The sequence below is a fragment of the Lygodium microphyllum genome, chromosome 20, assembly GCF_053477565.2.
Source record: "Lygodium microphyllum isolate KBCC chromosome 20, Lygodium_microphyllum_v1.1.10, whole genome shotgun sequence".
NCBI lineage: Eukaryota > Viridiplantae > Streptophyta > Polypodiopsida > Schizaeales > Lygodiaceae > Lygodium > Lygodium microphyllum.
The window spans coordinates 73547049-73565737 of NC_141154.1; the positions used below are offsets into that span (position 1 = coordinate 73547049).

The 18689-nt window shown below is 44.6% G+C and overlaps 1 protein-coding gene across 1 annotated transcript in view; it reads left to right on the forward strand.

Annotated features, from left to right (window-relative positions):
* The window catches only part of LOC148019016 (Protein kinase superfamily protein), a 64181-nt gene extending 45734 nt beyond the window's left edge, over positions 1-18447 (forward strand). Inside the window, exons 2-7 of the mRNA XM_087701543.1 lie at positions 3659-3886; positions 4050-4385; positions 15575-16130; positions 16235-16421; positions 16513-16879; positions 18071-18447. Coding sequence (XP_087557669.1) covers positions 3659-3886; positions 4050-4385; positions 15575-16130; positions 16235-16421; positions 16513-16879; positions 18071-18196 — 1800 coding nt within the window. The 3' untranslated portion in view covers positions 18197-18447. The remainder of the gene's footprint in view (positions 1-3658; positions 3887-4049; positions 4386-15574; positions 16131-16234; positions 16422-16512; positions 16880-18070) is intronic.
* The last annotated feature ends 242 nt before the right edge of the window (positions 18448-18689 follow it).

Here is an 18689-nt window from a genome sequence, read left to right on the forward strand (position 1 = left end):
CTCTACTCTTCTTCTTACCTCACAGTCACAGTCTGAATTATGGCATGCTAGGTTTGGTCACCTGAACTATGACTATCTTCGGAAGGCGTCACGGGGACAGCTTGTTCGAGGGTTGCCGGATATAGTGGTGAGCCAGCAGCCATGTGTCTCCTGCATAAAGGGGAAGCAGCATAGGGACGCCATTCCCCACACCGCTTCGCGGCGGTCTACTTCACCGATGGAGTTAGTATCTACGGATCTATGTGGCCCTATGAGGAATGAGTCCCTGCGTGGGAGCTCGTACTTCATGCTGATCGTGGATGACTATAGCAGGATGACATGGGCCTACTTTTTGGCACTAAAATCAGAAGCTTTCTCGCACTTCAAGGATTGGCTTCTCTTTGAGGAGAACCGATCAGGCCGGAAGTTGAAGACCTTGCGATCCGACAAGGGAGGTGAATTTGTCTCTAATGAATTTGCTCGGTTTTGTGCAGATAGAGGAGTTCACCAGGAGTTTGCCAATACGAATACTCCACAAGAAAATGGTATTCTCGAACGGAAGAACCGCAGTGTGATCGAGATGGCGCGCACCATGATGGAGCACCGACAGACCCCCCAGGTTCTGTGGGCCGAGGCTGTGGCTACTGCAGTCCACATCCTTAACCGATCTCCTACTTCGGCCGTGGAAGGGATGACTCCATTTGAGGCGTATTTTGGGTCGAAGCCAGATGTTTCTTACTTTCGGGTCTTTGGGTGTGATGCCTATGTTCACATTCCCAAAGGTCACCGTGACAAATTCGAAGCGGCTTCCCGCAAACAGGTATTTGTTGGCTACAGCTCCCAGTCCCAAGGCTACCGACTCTTTGATCCCGTCAAGCGGGATGTATATACGAGCCGTGATGTGCGGTTTGTGGAGGTTCCGGCTTCTTCAACGGGGGAGGAGCATCCCGTTCTTGGAGATCAAGGGGAGAGTTTGGCTCCTTCTACACTTCCACTGGAGCCTGTGCCGTTTGATTATGATTCTGTTTCTGACACAGAGTCTACTGTTCCACCGGATCCTTCTGAGGAGTTACCACCGGTGGACATTCCAGAGTCTTCTACTGATGGAGAACGACGAGGGGAGGTTCGGCCTCCTCCTCGCTGGGCCCGTGACACACTCCGTGATTCAGGGATCGAGGGGGTTCCTGAGGAGTGGGGACCGCAGGATGGTCCGCGGCGGTCACGGAGGCACCAGGCGCATTCTTCGGAGCTTGTGTGCTCCAATTATTGTTTGATGTCCCGAGTTATGCAGGATCGAGAGCCCACCTCCGTGAAGGAGGCTTTACAGTCCGCCCCATGGAAGAAAGCTATGGAAGCTGAGTTGGAGGCTATTGAGAGGAATGGCACTTGGTCACTTGTGCCACGCCCCCCGAAGAAGCAGGTGATTGGAGTCAAGTGGGTCTTCAAGACCAAATATCTCAGTGATGGTACTTTGGATAAGCACAAGGCTCGTCTTGTTGCTAAGGGTTTTGCCCAGCGCCCAGGGATTGACTGTCATGACACCTTTGCCCCTACAGCTCGTATGGCAACCATTAGAGCTGTTCTTGCTTTGGCTGGCCATAGGAGATGGCCTGTTTATCAGCTGGATGTGAAGTCGGCCTTCCTGAATGGTGATTTGAAGGAGGAGATCTACGTTGAGCAGCCTCCTGGCTTTGGTTCTTCAGATGGGAAAGTCTACAGGTTGAAGAAGGCCCTGTATGGTCTCAAGCAGGCCCCGCGAGCTTGGAACGAGAAGATTGATTCGTTCCTCCAGACTCAGTTGGGATATCGGCGGTCCAAGGCCGATCCGCAGCTGTATGTTCACACTTCCGAGGATGGTTGTGTGCTGTTTGTATTATATGTTGATGATTTGATTGTCACAGGTGATGATGCACAGCAGGTCCAGGAGACAAAGTCAGCTTTACATCGGACGTTCGAGATGACGGATTTGGGGCTACTCCATTTCTTTTTAGGACATGAGATTTTTCAGTCTCAGAGGGGGATCTTTCTCTCCCAACAGAGATATGTACAGGAACTCTTGGTGTCTTTTGAGATGGAAGATTGTCGGGCCCTCTCTACTCCTATGGATCCGAACTGGAAGGCCACTTCCCACTCAGCTTCTCCTTTGGCGGATGCTTCCCGCTATCGACAGTTGATAGGGTCTTTGATTTGGCTTCTCAACACCAGGGTTGATTTATGTTTTGCTGTTGGGCTCTTGGCAGGGTTCATGAGTGAACCTAAGACGGTGCATTGGCAGGCTGCTCAGAGGATACTTCGGTATCTGAGGGGGACGTCTGATTTGGGGATTCATTACCCCGCAGGGATAGATGGGTCAGATCTTGTACTTGCAGGTTGGAGCGACTCGGATTGGGCCGGTGACGTGGACCACAGGCGGTCTACAACAGGTTACTGCTTTACTTTGGGTGCAGGTGTCATTTCTTGGAGTAGCAAGAAGCAGCCCACGGTAGCCCTTTCGTCTACTGAGGCGGAGTATCGGGCCGCGTCTTCCACCACATGCGAGGTTGTGTGGCTTCGGAGACTGTTGGAGGAGCTTGGGTGCCCCCAGACTCGTCCTACATTGCTGCGATGTGACAATGAGAGTTGCATTGCCTTGGCAAGGAATCCTGTTTTTCATGCCCGGACGAAGCACATTGAGATCCAGTACCACTTCATCCGAGAAAAGCTTTTGGATGAGACCATCACTGTGGAGTATTGCAAGACGGAGGATAATCTTGCGGATTTGTTTACGAAGGCGCTTCCTCAGGCTCTACTTCGGCAACATTCCAGATCCCTCAGGCTTTTGCCCTGTCCAGGCTCTGAGAGGGGGTGTCAGAGATCATAGCCTGTTTACAGGCAGCAGGTGCAGGCAGCAGCTGCACAGTCCAGCTGGACAGTCGGACTGTGCAGTCGGACTGCCACGTGGCAGTCCGACTGCCTGCAGCCACTTATTCCAGGCTGCGCCCCAGTTTTGAGCCCCGTTCTAGGTGATTTTTCGCCTATTTATTGCTGACGTTTTCAGCAGTCTGCCCACTATTCTCTGTCGCAGATTACAGACCGGTGCCGTGCAGATCTCTGTCTCTGTTCGCAGATTTCTGACAGCAGACAGTGCAGACTGCAGCAGACTTCGAGGTGGACAGCAGGTCGCATCGTCGAGGTGGAGACACGCAGTCCAGCGCACTGCGCCCGTGTATATCTTTGTATTCAGCATTCTTTATACAGCAGATCTTCAGTGTACACTGTCTCTTTCTCTCCCTTCTCTCTCTGCGTTCTCTCTCTCTCAGTCCTATGCTTCCGCACCGCTGCACTCTGACACTTAAGAGCACAGTCATTGCAAAACTTCCCATAATATTCAATTTGCTTTCATGGTAGCTATATTAAGTGCATAGATTGATATTGGAAGGTGGAACAGTCACAAAGAAGCCAAAAGTACACAACATGGCTCATTAATGTTCATTGTTGCCAAAATTTAATGCTTATTGTGATGCAAGCTTTGATCGGACGTGTAATGTTTGGACCAGTTTAATGTTTACCAAGTTAAACAGTCAAACTTAAACTATGAGAAAGTTACCCTTTGATACAATTCTTCACTTTGTCTTTCCCATCTTTGTGACATGTGCTATATATTGAGTCACATATGCATGCATTTTTGTTGCCAATGCAGGTTTTTGGGCGTACTCTACAAATAATTGTGTCGTTGGGAACGTTTGCCATTGAACTTCTGATTGATGAAAGAAAAGGCGAGATTAATCAAAATAAACGCAAGCGTGCTATTGAGTTTCGGAAAAGGCTTACCAATTTAGGTCCAACATTTGTTAAAGTTGGTCAAGGACTGTCAACAAGGCCGGATCTTTGTCCTCCAGAGTATCTAGAGGAACTTGGTGAGCTTCAGGTATGATTTCTTTTGTCCTGAAAATGATTTTGTACACTTGAAATGAAGGACTAATTCAGTTTATTACTTTCACAACAAGTAACACTAGAGTTTTGCACTTCAGGTTCTCATTTCAAAGTAGCTAGCTTATGTAAGCACTTGCTTAGTTGCCTCATTGTAACAGGATGCATTACCAACATTTCCTGATGCTGAAGCATTTGCATGCATTGAAAGAGAACTTGGCCTTTCTTTGGAGTCCATCTTTTCGTCCATCACTGCAACACCTATTGCTGCAGCAAGTCTTGGACAAGTTTATAAAGCTTGCTTAAGGTCTTCCGGGAAGACAGTTGCCGTCAAGGTTCAAAGACCTGGGATTGAAGAAGCTATTGGTCTAGATTTCTATTTGCTGCGCTTGCTATGCTATTTCATTAAAAAAAACATTGACATAGTCACCAGTGATGCGGTTGCACTTTTGGATGAGTTTGCAAATAGGGTTTATCAAGAACTCAACTATGTGCAGGTAACCCACTACACTGATTCTTTGATGTGTTGATTAGGATATAACATTTGCAGACCTGGAGATGTTGTTGAACATGTAGTTCTTTCTTAACTCTTCTCCACATAATATCAGAACTGCATCTGATTGAGTACTGATTAAATTTTGTCTCTGCAAGTTATGCCATCTGAAAGAAATGCATGGCATGTACTTTCTGGTGGGTTGGTGCTTATTTCACTGAACAAAGCAAAAACTGGTTTAATCATAGAAATACTTAAGTTGTGGGAGGGTTAGAATGGCACTGGTGTCTACCTCCAAAAGAAAGTTTGCTTCATTTGTATAACCTCTCCTAGAATGTGCAAACACAGCATTAAGTCGTCCAAATGATGATGGGAGCCACGTTGTAGTTTTAACGTTTTTAGGGATGGATAGAGATTTATCTGCCTTCAAGTGCACCAAAAAGATATTCGCATATTTTGTGCAGACAGATGTACATACGTGCTGGCAGATGTCTGGGTCATTGCCTGCCTACCTCCTTATATACTTACATTTTCTGTTCTTGTGCATTTTCCTACATCCTTGCTTGCAGAAATTTACATAGGAGATGTCCTTATTTTTCTCATACCTTCAAGGTGTGTTGAGTTTTTTTCTTGCTGTATTAGCGATACAATCTGAATTGAAAGCACTGAATGAAAGATGGTTTTCGAGCAAGTGGCTAACTATGTTTCCTCGAAAGAAATAAAGACATTACAATGGCTCAACAGCATGACCAAACAGATCTGGAGATGGCTCACAACAGAGGTAGAACTATATCAAGTCAATACAAGCCTCTCAAGGCCATAGTTTTTTCATACACATACATTTTAGCAAACAAACATTTGCAAATGTTTGGAAACACTCAAGTATGTTATTCATAACATATTTGTCAAGTTTTCAGATTGTAATGTGTGTTTTAAGATTTGTATGTGTTATGGGAAAATGTGGTTAATTAAATGTATACAAGTAGAAAAGTATGTTAAAATTTACCGTCACATATGGTTCAAGCCAGTATGCATATGCACATGAAATACATATGGAAAAACTATGATCAAGGCAGCTGGGGGGAATGTGGGAGAAATAAACTAAGGTAGACGGGTATAGATCCAAGGAGAGGGTCCCATCTGCAGCACATACTGGCTCTGGTTGGTGCAGAGAAAGACACCTCGCTCCTGCCAATGATGTGAGTCTTCTCTGAAGTTAATCTCAACTTCCTCTAAGAGAGGCTTTAGAGCTTACCAAGCATGGCAATTACCAAATAATCTCTCTCAAATCTTTGAATTGAGTGTTGGGCACCAAAGCTTTTCTACTGGAATGTGCCTCTAGTTTGACCATGGTGCAAGATCCATCCTTAATGATGAAAATAGTTTCATACAATTCAGAGGGAAGCAGATGCAACTTTGAGATCATAGCTGATTGGTCCTGTGGGTACTCTAATACAGCCTATGTAGAGTCATCGATTTGCTAAACTTTTGCATGCTTAAGAAGGTAAACAAGTATGCATAGTCTTAGAAGCCCGGAGAGCTCCATGGGAAGCCATCCCCACTAATGCAATCCAATGGAAAAAGTTTGGCTATGCCAAGTGCATAGGGAGCTCCATGTTAAAAAACCACTCTTTGGCAACTGCCATATTTGCACGGGCAAAGAGTAATTTTTAGCACACAAATTTCGGACAGGCAATCATTCCCCAATCTTCAGCACATCCGGGTACTTTGGCAGTAGGTCATGTTTGATGAAGCACAAAATGGGCTAATCCCCAAATCGAAAACTGTACTTGTTGGTTGTACATAGGGGGTACATTGCCTATGAGTGGAGAAGGTCAAGTTCATAACAGCCTGGATAACTTGGATGGTCATTAGAGGCCTCTTCCTATGTAACCCTTGTTTAGTGCATTTGATGTAGTGAGCTGGGAGGTGGTGAAGTCTGGTAGCATGTGTGTGTGTGTGTAGGATGGAATGGGTGAGAAATTGTGAAGATATAAAGGAAGGCCTGTAGGAAAAGAGGGAGAAGAAAAACTTCAGCAAGAGTCTGTTACGTCCTTGGACATCCGGATGGGCGCTAGTAGCTTGGGTCACAATGGTCATGAAGTGACTTAGTCCGAATGCACTAAGGGCACTTTAGGGCTAGGGCGACTGAGTCCTATTTATTAAACTCAAGGCCCTATTGGGTTATGAGCGTGGCAAGTGCTCTTTGAGAGCAAGGAGATTGTTCTCACAACTTACAAGAGAAGAACTTGAAAGAGAAATTGAACTAGAACTTGATTGTGAGATGACTCGATCACAAGAGAATGCTCACAAGAGTGTGGCTTGATTAGAAGACAAGGCTCAATACAAGACAAGGCTAGAACAAGACAAAAATTGGAAGAGGACTTACCTTGTAAGAGCCTCACAACTGGTGTTGGCAAGATTGATGGGCTTGTAGCCTAAGAACCCCATTTATACTAGAATTGTAAGAGCCTCACAATTGGTGTTGGTAAGATTGATGGGCTCGTAGTCCAAGAACCCTACTTATACTAGAATTGAGGAGGTTAAGGGGAAGCTTTAGATGATACCATCATTGATGACATAAGCATCATTGACATAATCATAACATAAGCAATGTTGATGTAAGCATTCAAGCAAGCCTCTTCTAGAACTTTCCAAAGAACTATCTAGGACCTTAGAATTGTCTAGTACTTTCTCAAATGTTCCACAATGTTCTAGAATGTTTTGTGATTTTGTTTCAGTTGGATTGTTGTGCATTTGTACTTCTTTGTATAGTATTTTGAGTGATATAATTAGCCACATTTTTCTTGTCAAGAAAAAGCTCAACACAAATGCAAACCCTTGTCTGTATCTCTAAGGCTTCCACACCAGATGTCCAATATGTGAAAGTTGAAACTTGTTGAGAAACCCTTCACCCTTCACCCTTCACCCGCACTTTGCGTTTTTGTGTTTTTGTGTTTTGCGTTTAGGGTTTGCAGTCCCAAAAAGGAGCACCGTCATAGACTGACTGTGCCTATTTATAGGTCACTCTCTCATTCATTCCTCACAACTGATTCATTCAGTCCGTCACCTCTTCTCTTCAGCCTCTCCACTACCCTCACACCCCTTCAGGAGGACATTGCGGTTCGTGGTTCGTGGCTGTCTTCATCATCTTCCTTGTGCTACGGCACCCTTGTTTCCTTGTATCACATTCACTCCACGATTCGGAACTTCATCATTCCATTCATTAGAGTTTCTTCTCTCTTCTCTTCTCTTCTCCATGTTTGCCAAGTTCACTTCGAGTTCCTTCCCGCCAACCCTACTGTCTCGTCGGTACATCATCTTTTGACATGGTATCAGAGCTGGATCTACTCAAACAACAGCAAAGATCCTCCACTCCAGTGAAGGCAAAGACCGGTGGCGAGTTGGGCATCCACTTCTGTTTTTCTTCCACTATATCAAAATCTCGTTTTTGCAGATTTCAGGTGTTTCAACTTGCTGCCAACACCCTGTTCGCGGAGAACATCTCAGCCGAAGTTGTCCATTGCTGTCCCCATCAATTGGCACCTGATTTCCAGCCCTCTTCATGCAGTTTGGAGCTGATTCTAGCCAGGCGACTACTGTTCCTGTGTAGACCCACTGCCGTACAGCCTGCCACGTCATCACAGTCGTCCTGCCTACGTTTTTAGTCTTTCTCTCTCTTTCCTCCTGCGTTTTTAGTCTTTCTCTCTCTTGCAAGCTATCCTGCTTGTGTTTTAAGCTTTTCTCTCTCCTGCAGGCTGTCCTGCTTGCGTTTTTAGTTTTTCTCTCTCTTCACGTGCGTTTTTCTACTGGTTGCAACCCTTGAGGCGAACATTGCGGTTTGTGATTCATGGTGGTTGATCTCTTTTTTTTTTCAGCAAGGCACACTAGTATCCATGGCTTCTTTACCAATAGATGTCTAAACTACTGGGTGCTCCACTGTGGCATCACCGGACACACCACCGATGCTTGCCGACTTCGACCTTTGCTCCCCACCCCCCCGGAGTATATGCGTCTTCCACGAGGCACTCCTTGTGCCACCTCTACTTTTTGGGCCACAGAGATTGTTCTACATCGGCTATCAGAGTACTATGCTCAAGGCAATAAGATGCATTCAATGCGCACTAAGTCCTTTTGAGCACATGGAGGATTGATTGGCGCTACGACCTCCTGGAGATCGTCGCAACGCCAACGACGGTCTTCTTCCATTTATTTTCACGTATAGTGGCTTCCACGACCTACGGATCTGCAGTCCACTCTATCGAGAGACAGTGATTGTTTGATACGGTCTCCTCGTCAGTCTGCTCCTTCGAGAGAGAGTGGCTGCTCGACTCCTTCCTCTTCTTCGGCTACCGAGTCTGCTCCATTGAGAAACAACGACTATTGCCCACCTCTTGCTCATTTTGAGCCCCACCCTTCCCCACCCTCAACTACTCAGGTTCAAGAGGCTACCTTTTGGAGCTCTTCGGCACCCCAGATACCTTCTTCGGCACTATCGGCAGCACTTCCTTCGTCATCAGACATTTCAGGGTCCGTGATTCATGAGTTTTTGGATTCCCTATCTACTTCAGAGGGGGATTTTATTTTTTTGCCCTCAGAGGGGGCATCTACTTCTTCTTTGACTTTAGCGGGGGCCCCTCCACCTCCCACCTCAGAGGGGGAACCTACTCCACATGAAGTTCTTCACCCATCCTCTACTTTCTTGGGGTGACTGTCTTCGACCAGTCATCTCTTCTATTGATATCTAGGATCTTCAGGTACCACCTAGATCGGGACCTCAGAGGTTCAGCCGCGACTTGGTGACGAGGCCTTCGTATTCTCTCCCGAGGTTGAGTTTTGGGTTCTCCAGTTCACTCTATCTACTGGTCTTTATTGTAGGTTCCCTTTTCAGTGGAAATCTTGGATCTTAGGGGTCCTCTACATCTTCTTGCCTTGGTCACTTGGTCAGCATGGAGCCATCTCCCGAGATCAAGTACGGGCATATCTTTATGGTTCTCGGCACCACACAAAGTCCGACATTCCTTCTATGCATTGCTTGTTTTCATCATCTTTGTACTAGGGCGCTTGGGCAAGTGAACAATTTCCCCACGAGGGACACTGTCCAAGTGGCACCTGTTGCATGAGCATTCTTCAACATGTAGCATTGCATCTCCACCTCACTCTTCTCTTGTTTCCCTTTTTGGGCCTAAGAGGGGGTGTTGAGAAACCCTTCACCTTTCACCTGCAGTTTGCATTTTTGTGTTTTTGCGTTTTGCGTTTAGGGTTTGCAGCCCCAAAAGGCAGTGCCATCCTAGACTGACTGTGCCTATTTATAGGCCACTCTCTCATTCATTCCTCACAGCTGATTCATTCAGTCCATCACCTCTTCTCTCCAGTCTCTCCGCTACCCTCACACCCCTTCAGGAGGACATTGCGGTTTGTGGTTCGTGGCTGTCTTCATCATCTTCCTTGTGCTACGGCACCCTTGTTCCCTTGTATCACATTCACTCCATGATTCGGAACTTCATCATTCCATTCATCAGAGTTTCTTCTCTCTTTTCTTCTCTTCTTCATGTTTGCTGAGTTCACTCGGAGTTCCTTCCCGCCAACCCTACTGTCTCGCTGGTACGTTATCTTTTGACACCTCCTTGGTAACAACTTTTCATTGCACTAGGGAATCCTCTCTTGTGAGAGGTGAGGCTCCTATAGCTTAAGGAAATTCACTAATCCTCCAATCAGTGTTCTATGGAGATCTTGTCTCATGAGGCTCTGTCCTTGGTAGAACAGTGTCCTCCACCAAAGCTTGAGATGTTCCATGAGAAGATCCTTATGAAGATTGTCTTAGTCTCTCGGACTGGTGTGGTTCCATGGCCGATGCTTGTGTCTTCTGCGACCTGATATATACTCTATCCTGTCTCAATGTTGCTATCTCCGCAACCTAGTGAAGGGAGGGAAACTAGATGGATTCTAGGGACTCATTCTGCGTCTATGAAAAAGTCTTACTCCCTCTCTCCATTTGTTGAGTAGCTGGTATCTGTGAATCTGCCTCTCTCTCGACAGGAAAATCTCTCCCTCCTACTGAATGTTAGGGACTTGAGATACAAACTACTCGCTAGAGGTCGCAACTACAGGAGCCATGTTCATCATCTCAAGGGGCTGCTCAATTCCTCTTTTTTTTTGGTCGGTGCTGAAGGCACTTATGACACCACAAGTGACTAAGTAAGCTGTCCGTCTATCGTCTCTGGCATGGGAGAGGCAGACTCAAGCACAATCACATTTGCCACCTTGGGTGGCACAATTGGGTCCACATAGGTAGTAAGCCTAGGGTCCCTTATAATGCTTCATTGTCTCTCAGACTACCTATCTTTTTCTATGTCTCCTCCTTTGTCTAGTGGCTCATCTCTTTTGTTGCTCCCTTTGGCTCCTCTTGCAAGGCATGAGGCCTCCCTTCTCATGTTGAAATGAGTCTGAGTGAAGCCTAGTTGTAGTTGAGACAGTAGGAAGAAATTTGCACTAACTTAAGATGAATGCTGAATACAACAATGTGGACTGATCAGTCCCTGCACACGGCCCAAGGCATCATTGAGGGCACCGGATCAGGCTGAAAATGATGGTGGCAGCAGCAGCACTAGAGATGGAGTATACTGGAAACAGAAAGAACTGGAAAACACACAGCAAAAGCACACTACGCTGTCAGAGCTCCCATGTCTTCATTAGACTCTAACAGGAACCAGGAGATGATAGATTGACAACCCTAAAATAGGTAGGCTAATAGCAGTCTCCTCTACTGCATCCTAGGACAGTTTTCTGCAAGGTGGCCTAGCATCCTGCAGGTGAAGCTCTACCGTAGGACGCCAATGTAGTAAATTGTCTAGACCATGAAGCCTCTGCGCATCGATGGAATACTGATGCCTTGAGAAGGAGAACCCAATGCAGAAGTAGGGACTGTGACCCTGACTGATGGGTGGTGAGGGGGCCCCTTCACCCCTGCATCTACAAAGGTCCTATCCTACTAGATCACATGCCCGAAAGGTCTACAAATCTGGGCTATATGAGGTAAGAAACAACATGGAGGCTAGGAAAATGGATTGTGATAGCTGTGCCTTCTCTGAGTGTGGAATCATCCTTGCACTTAATGCATCTAACAAAGATTGCAACTGTAATCTGAACAACTAATGGGCTAGTGGCCAGCACTGTTGCAGATTGCTCCAGTGTGCTAAAGCTGACCTTGAAGCACACTTTTCATAACAGAGTTACTTTTGTAACTCTCACATAGGTGTGCCTATGAGAGCTGCATGTATCATGTCTTTCAGTGTGTGCATCAGTGATCTGTCACCTACCAATAGGCACACTAGCGAGACCACTTCCAGGGCCACCACTCTATCTCTAATGCCGAGCTTTGTGTCAGCATTGAACCTGATCTCATGGACATTATTTGTCATTGGAACTGTAGGGGATGCATTGAAGTTCCCAATGGTTGACGAGGGACTGGCTATTGTCTCATGAATCAGGTTTTCTTTTTTGGCTGTTGTCCGAATTCTTGTGTAGCTGAATTTTTGGTGCTCTATTGGCCTTGTGGCATCTCTTGTGAGCAGGGAAGAAATGATGAGAAAAGGGCTGAGGCCATCACATGGAACAATGTGTCTCGAGCAGTGGGAGTAGAGGCCATTGATGGTGCAGGATGCAGTTCAATGGTTGGGTGGTGTAAGCACTCTAGCAGGTGGCTGAGGAGGGCAGGGTATGATGGAATGTGGCTTAGCAAACGAGTAGGAGTTGATTGCTGGATGGGCTAACAGGTAGGTTAAAAGGGGGGTTTAGAGGCGAACAAGAGGCTGTGGCTGATAGAGATGGTGTTTCAGGGATGAGGTAGCAGGAATGAGTGCATGTGTGGCATGGCAGGCTGGTTGGTAAGAGTCAGCAGGGTGTCACGTCAACAAGATCACTTCAGGTTGTCATGTCAGCAAAGCTGATTCTACCTTCCACACATCAGCAGCTTGTGGCAAGTTGGGCATATTCAATCAGTGTTGTCAGGACAACTCTTGGTGAGTGCTACAATCTACCTTAGCAGGGGAGCTGCTTCACACCAACTTCCAAGCTCATTGTTACTGTCACCTCATCTTTATGACTGAGCAACAGAAAACAATTGAGACCTCACAACCACCACCACATGAGATCCTCACGGAGAACATGCCCTTGCACCACACTACAGCTGCCACCCTTTACCTCTGAGCATCTATCCATTGGTCAACTCACCACCTGTTGGTTAGAGACACAGAGCAGCTTCTTTGTCACTGACAACTCTTGAGGATTGTGTTTTGCTCCCTCTACTGCTGTCCTTCATCACCTTGTATCTTCTCTGACAACCCCCTGCTTGGAGGACTGTGTTTTGCTCCCCCCATAGAGCATTCCTTCACATGTGTTGCTGCCTGATCAGCCAAAACAGTGGAGTGGTCTCTGAGCTGTGATAGGTGCAGTTGAATTAGACTATGCTCACCTCAGTACTGGTCCTAGAAACACGGCCACTTTGAGGCTCACTCCATTGTATTAACATGATTCAATGTTCATGATTAGTGACTTCATTTTTCTTCTATGTTTCTTAGTTTTGTTTCATAGTGTTTGCCATACACACTTTGTGTTTCTCCCTACAAGCTCTACCATTTCTTGACAGCGGTTTCAAAAAGTGAACATGAAACTACTGTGGAATCATTTATACACTCTACTTGTTTTATATATTGATATATTTTGCCATTTCTTATTGGGATTTCAATTTTGACTGTTTTCAAGTGTTTTTATTTTTCTTTCAAAAGCTCCAAGAAACTACACTCCCCCCATTAATTTGACTAGCTATTTCACAAATGGCAACATTAAGTCAATGCTTCTATGTTACCTTAGGTCTACTTTATCCTCTTCATCGATACCCTTGAGTTGGGCCTGAAGGGTGTTAATCAAGGCTAAAGAGGCCAACATAAGGTTATTTAATGTTTGAATTAATCCATTGAGAGCAGCTCCAAAAGGAGCCAAATCTAATAAACTTCAAAACAATTCTTGTTATGCAGTTATACACCCCACCAACTTCTATACAAACCCCAGAGACCAATGGGGAACCATTCTTCATCGCTGATCATCACATAATTGCACATACCTCAGCCATCATGTAGTGACCAGCCTCCACACCAGCTACCTTCTTGTTTACAGGTTGGATTGCTTAGTGTTGCGCCACTAGTTACAAGCAAAAAGTAGAGATTTGTCAGACACACAAAGCTGTGTGCTGTCAAAATGCAGCCACTTGCTGTTGACATTACTGCCTGCAGTGCTGTTCAGATATCAAATGAGCTTTACCTGCATCATCAGTGCCCAAACGCAGACTGTTCATTGCACAGCTGTGCCTACTTGAATGTCCTTGTGTGACCCTACTACCTCTTTTTTCCTTCAAGCCTTCATCTCAATTCTGGATTCTGCAACAATTAGTGTTGAGCTAAAAATGTATTAGCTTTACTTAGCCCCAAAACTTGCTTAATTAATGGAGAAACCTTGTTTATTAAAAGAAACATGATCCCAGAGAGTTTCTGTGTCCCATAAGCACAAATCCACTTGGGAGGGCCCAAACTTTTTATAAATACATATGCTGCCCTCCATTCAGCCCTCAATCTCGTTCTTGCAGATTTTAGGTGTTTCAGCTTGCTGCCCACACCCCGTTCGAAGAGGACATCTCAGCCGAAGCTGTCCATTGTTGTCGACATCAGTTGGCACTTGATTACCACCCCTCTTCTTGCAATTTGGAGCTGATCCCAGCCAAGCGACTTGTTCCTGCACAAATGTGCTGCTGTGCTGCTTGCCACATCTTTTGCAGCTTGCGTTTGGCAGTTTTCTCTCTCCTCCAGCTGTCGTTCAGCTTCTACAGGCTGTCACCAGGCTGTCCAGCCTGCGTTTGACAGCTTTCTCTCTCCTGCAAGCTGTCCTGCCTACGTTTTTAGTCTTTCTCTCTCCTGCAGGCTGTTCTGCCTGCGTTTTGAGTCTTTCTCTCTCCTCACTGTCGTCTGCATTAGATCCAGCTTCTCACTGCTGCATCTATTGGTGTTCGACCTTCGAAGGCTGCCTTGTTGCGATTCGGGATCCCTTCAGAGTACGACACACTCTCCGGCTCATTACCCTTGCCCTGATCCTTGAGACACAGGAGTTCGAGGTTCAATATTCATTCACTGCATAGTGTGTTTGCTGCATGAGCATTGTATATTCAGCAATTATATCACTTCACTTATTTTTTGTGTTCATTGTCTCTGAGTTACCCTAACCCTAATTGAGTTATTTTATCAGTCTGTGCTTTGTCGTATGATTGTTATTTGTGTTTCTGTGTGAGAGTATTTCTTTACAGTTAGCACCTTCTTTACTGCTTTGATACCACATAGTAGTTTCTCTTGCACCTCTATAGTGAAATTATATACAACAAAGATTCTATCTTATTATCATGCTGTAAGTTGTTGCCACTCATTTGATGCTTGTTATTTGGATAAACTCATGGGATCAATTGCATGACCTACGACACAAGGCACAAGTTTGGTTAGTCAGGCTTCCTGATGATTTTCTATCTTTACCATAAATACTTACAAATGATGTGGCTGCAATTATGGAAGCTTTGTTGTACATTACCTCTTAAACAGTGTGATTCACACTGTTTTTATGGTCTTGAGTGGATGACATCCTCAGACATATTGCGTCAAATTCGGACTCAATTTTTGAATCTTGCCCATGCTTAGATCTTTTGTAAACCTTCTAATTTTCTATAGCTGGTTTTGGGGCACTTTGTTAAAAAGTTATTCCTTCTCTAGAATAGTGATGCCTATGAAATGCTAGTATAAAGCACATAATAGACCCTATGTAGTAGAGCATATATCTTGTCAGCCCTGGTGGTCCTGTGTATGGTTCAAAATTAGTTTCTCTCCTTTTCTAAAGGAAGAAGCATTCAATGTCCCTCAGTTGCAATACATGATTTCTGTTATGGCTAGGATTTGTCTCTTGTTCCAACCAAATGTTTAAGCTTGTGTCAGCGAAACTGGTTGTCATAAGTCTTGGATTTAGTTGAGAATTTTATTCATTTTGTAAAGCTTTGTTATGCTGAGTGCAAGGAGTCTGCAGAACGTTTGGCCCATGCAAGATATTCAAACTGCAGAGTCCCTGCAAGGGCGTAAGTAACAACTGTTTAATTGTCTCATGCAGGAGGCTCGCAATGCAGTGCGATTTAGACAACTATATGGAGACAGGCCAGATGTTTATGTACCTGGTGTTTTCTGGGATTACACTAGTGTGAAAGTTTTAACCATGGATTGGGTGGAAGGCACAAAACTTAGTGAGCAGGCCACTATAACACGGAAAGGACTTAATGTATTGGAGCTTGTGAATATAGGAATCCAATGCAGCCTGCGCCAACTTCTTGAACATGGTTATTTCCATGCAGATCCACACCCCGGGAATCTTCTTGCCACTAATGATGGAAAACTAGCCTTCCTGGATTTTGGAATGATGAGTGAAACTCCTAAACAGGCAAGATTTGCAATCATAGGCCATGTGGTCCATATGGTGAATCGTGATTACGAAGCTATGGCCCGTGATTACTATGCTTTGGATTTCATCTCTCCAGAGATAGATGTTTCACCAATAGCTCCAGCATTGAAAGAATTTTTTGATGATGCACTGAATGCCACTGTTAGTGAACTTAATTTTAAAACTATTGTGGATGGTCTAGGGGCAGTTTTATACCAGTATCCCTTTGATGGTAAGTTTTTATCTACTATGTGGTGATTAGCTTCACATTCTAACAGGATAAAAATTGTGGTAAATATGCGTAATGCCTGCTTAGACAGACTTTCCTTTCTGCAGTGCCGGCATACTATGCATTGATACTCAGATCTTTGACTGTTCTTGAGGGATTAGCACTCTATACAGACCCAAATTTTAAAGTGCTTGGTGCAGCTTATCCATACTTTGCTAAAAGGTTGCTTACAGATCCAAATCCTTATTTGAGAGATGCTCTTATTGAGCTGCTTTTCAAGGATGGAAGGTTCAGGTAAATAATGTATGCTTTTCCCTTCATCAAGACTGCAGGCTGTGTCCATCTTCATACTGTTTTCCATCTTGATGTGTTCGTATTTGTACAGATGGAACAGGCTAGAAAATCTACTTGTACAGGGGCGAAAGGATTCAGAATTTGCTGCAAAAGATGCATTACAACCTGTTCTGAAGCTTCTGCTTGGACCAGAAGGGAGAGAGCTTCGCAGCCTTGTGGTTAAAGAGGCTGTAAGGGTATGTGAGGCAATGATTATTGGTACTGCTGTAGCTGGATATAATGCAGTCCCACAGCCTTTAAGAGACCTCTTTCCTGGTGGAAACAATACAAGTTTGCTGCGGCTAAACGAAGGTGAATTAGCTGGAATGATTGCACTGAGGGAGCAGGTTATCAGGATTTGGGGGCTTTTGCGCACTTCCAATGGTTTTGATCCTGCTGTTCTTCAGCCTATTGTGGAGGTAAGTGATCCTTATAACAATATTAACTTTTTCCTTCAATTCACAAGAATTGAAAGGAGCAGAATTTTTGCGCTTGATGACGGTAGTGTTTTGAATCTTTTGATGGTTCCTAACATTGAAAGGTCTTTGCAGTGTAAAAATTGGTGTGTTCAAGTATACCATAACATTTCTTAGTATTGACCATAAGGGCATGCTATTGTAATGGATGAGTTCCCAACAGTTCTTGGTTAAATCACTTCATGTTAATTCGGTTTTTGGATAAAGGAGAGACGTTAGCTTTTCTTTGACAGTTTTGTTCACATTGAGCTTTTGAGACTCGCTTCTATTTTGTGTGTTCATTTCCTCTCTTTTTGTGTGGTACTTTTCAGAGCCTTGATTCAAGTACAACAAAATCTAAAAACCTGCCATAGGGCAATGCTCAAGCACACCCATGTGTGCCCTTCGACATTGCTAATGCCAGCTATGATTTGTTTTGATCTTCCTGATATCTTCCACCAGCTGAGTCAGCTCTAAGAGACAGGCAACCTTTCTTCTTACTACAGTGTCCCTAGAGCGTGCTGCATAGAGCAAAACAATTCTCTGCAATGGCATAAGCACCTGAGCAATGGCCTTTTCCCAGTCAGCTTATTGATATAGCTAAAATATGAAAAATTGTGTGTATTTAGCATAGCCGTGTTAAGGTGATGTCGATCCACCATACTGAAGCACAATGCATTTCTTCAATCCATCATACTGAAGCAGCTATTAGGCTTTGGCTGGCCTTAATAATAATGCTTTGTTCATTCAATCCTCTGCGGTATTTTCTTTTCCTGGAAAAAGACAAAGGGTAAGTGCAGATTGAAGCATTCCAAGGGCACCTTGTGAAACTTACCCTCAACTCACCCAATGAGAAGACAGCCCTTTCCCATTATGCATCCAGTTGTGCTGTCATTCTAAAGGAGAAAAGAATTGCAGTCTTGGTCCAAATCCTAGCTTGGCTGCAATTGATAAACAGTGAGTGTCAAAAGCCTTTGCCACATGAACTAATAACGAGAATACCTGGGACCCTCTTCCTGAGTCTGGTTGGAAGTTTGATGAATGAACGTGGAGTTATGTGTAATCGTTTAGTATGTGAGCACATGCTCTTTTTCTATGTCAACCTGGTTATTGTCAAAGCTAGATGGTTCATTTGAGTGGTTTTTAATGCTGCAGGTCCTCCAACAACCTGAAGCCCAAGCCATTGGAGGGCAAGTCCTAAGTGGTGTAACACAACGGCTTGCTGCAAGGTTACTACAACAAGTGTTGAGGCCCACAACCCCACCTGCTCTTCCTGTCTAATCCAGTAAGCAAGTGTCCTTTAACATTGTACAATCTATGGAGCCGCTGTAGTGTAGCTGTGACAAATTTATTAGCTATTCTTTACATACAGATTATTTCTTGAACCATTTTTGCAATCAAATTTATGGTTTATCCTGGGCATGTGACACATTCTGTGGTAACGCAGAACATGTCAGCCTTTGCCATGTATACATAAGTAGAAACAGATTAAGACAATCCTTGGGTTCTAATAAATATATATTTAATTCTAACATAGGTTTGCACTTGTGTACCGTAAATCAAAATTTTACAGTCGGTGCGTCTTGTGATCAGTTTCAATGGTATTTCGGCATTGTGACGTTGACCGCTTAGTGTGAGGAGTTTCTTTCATGCCTCTCAAATTCCTCAATCTCTTTCATGGTTTCGAACATTGTCTTAAGGCTAGGCCCTTTTTTTGGGTTGTCTCTCTCTATTTAAATGAGGTTTTAACTTTCACGAAGACTAATGTCAAACC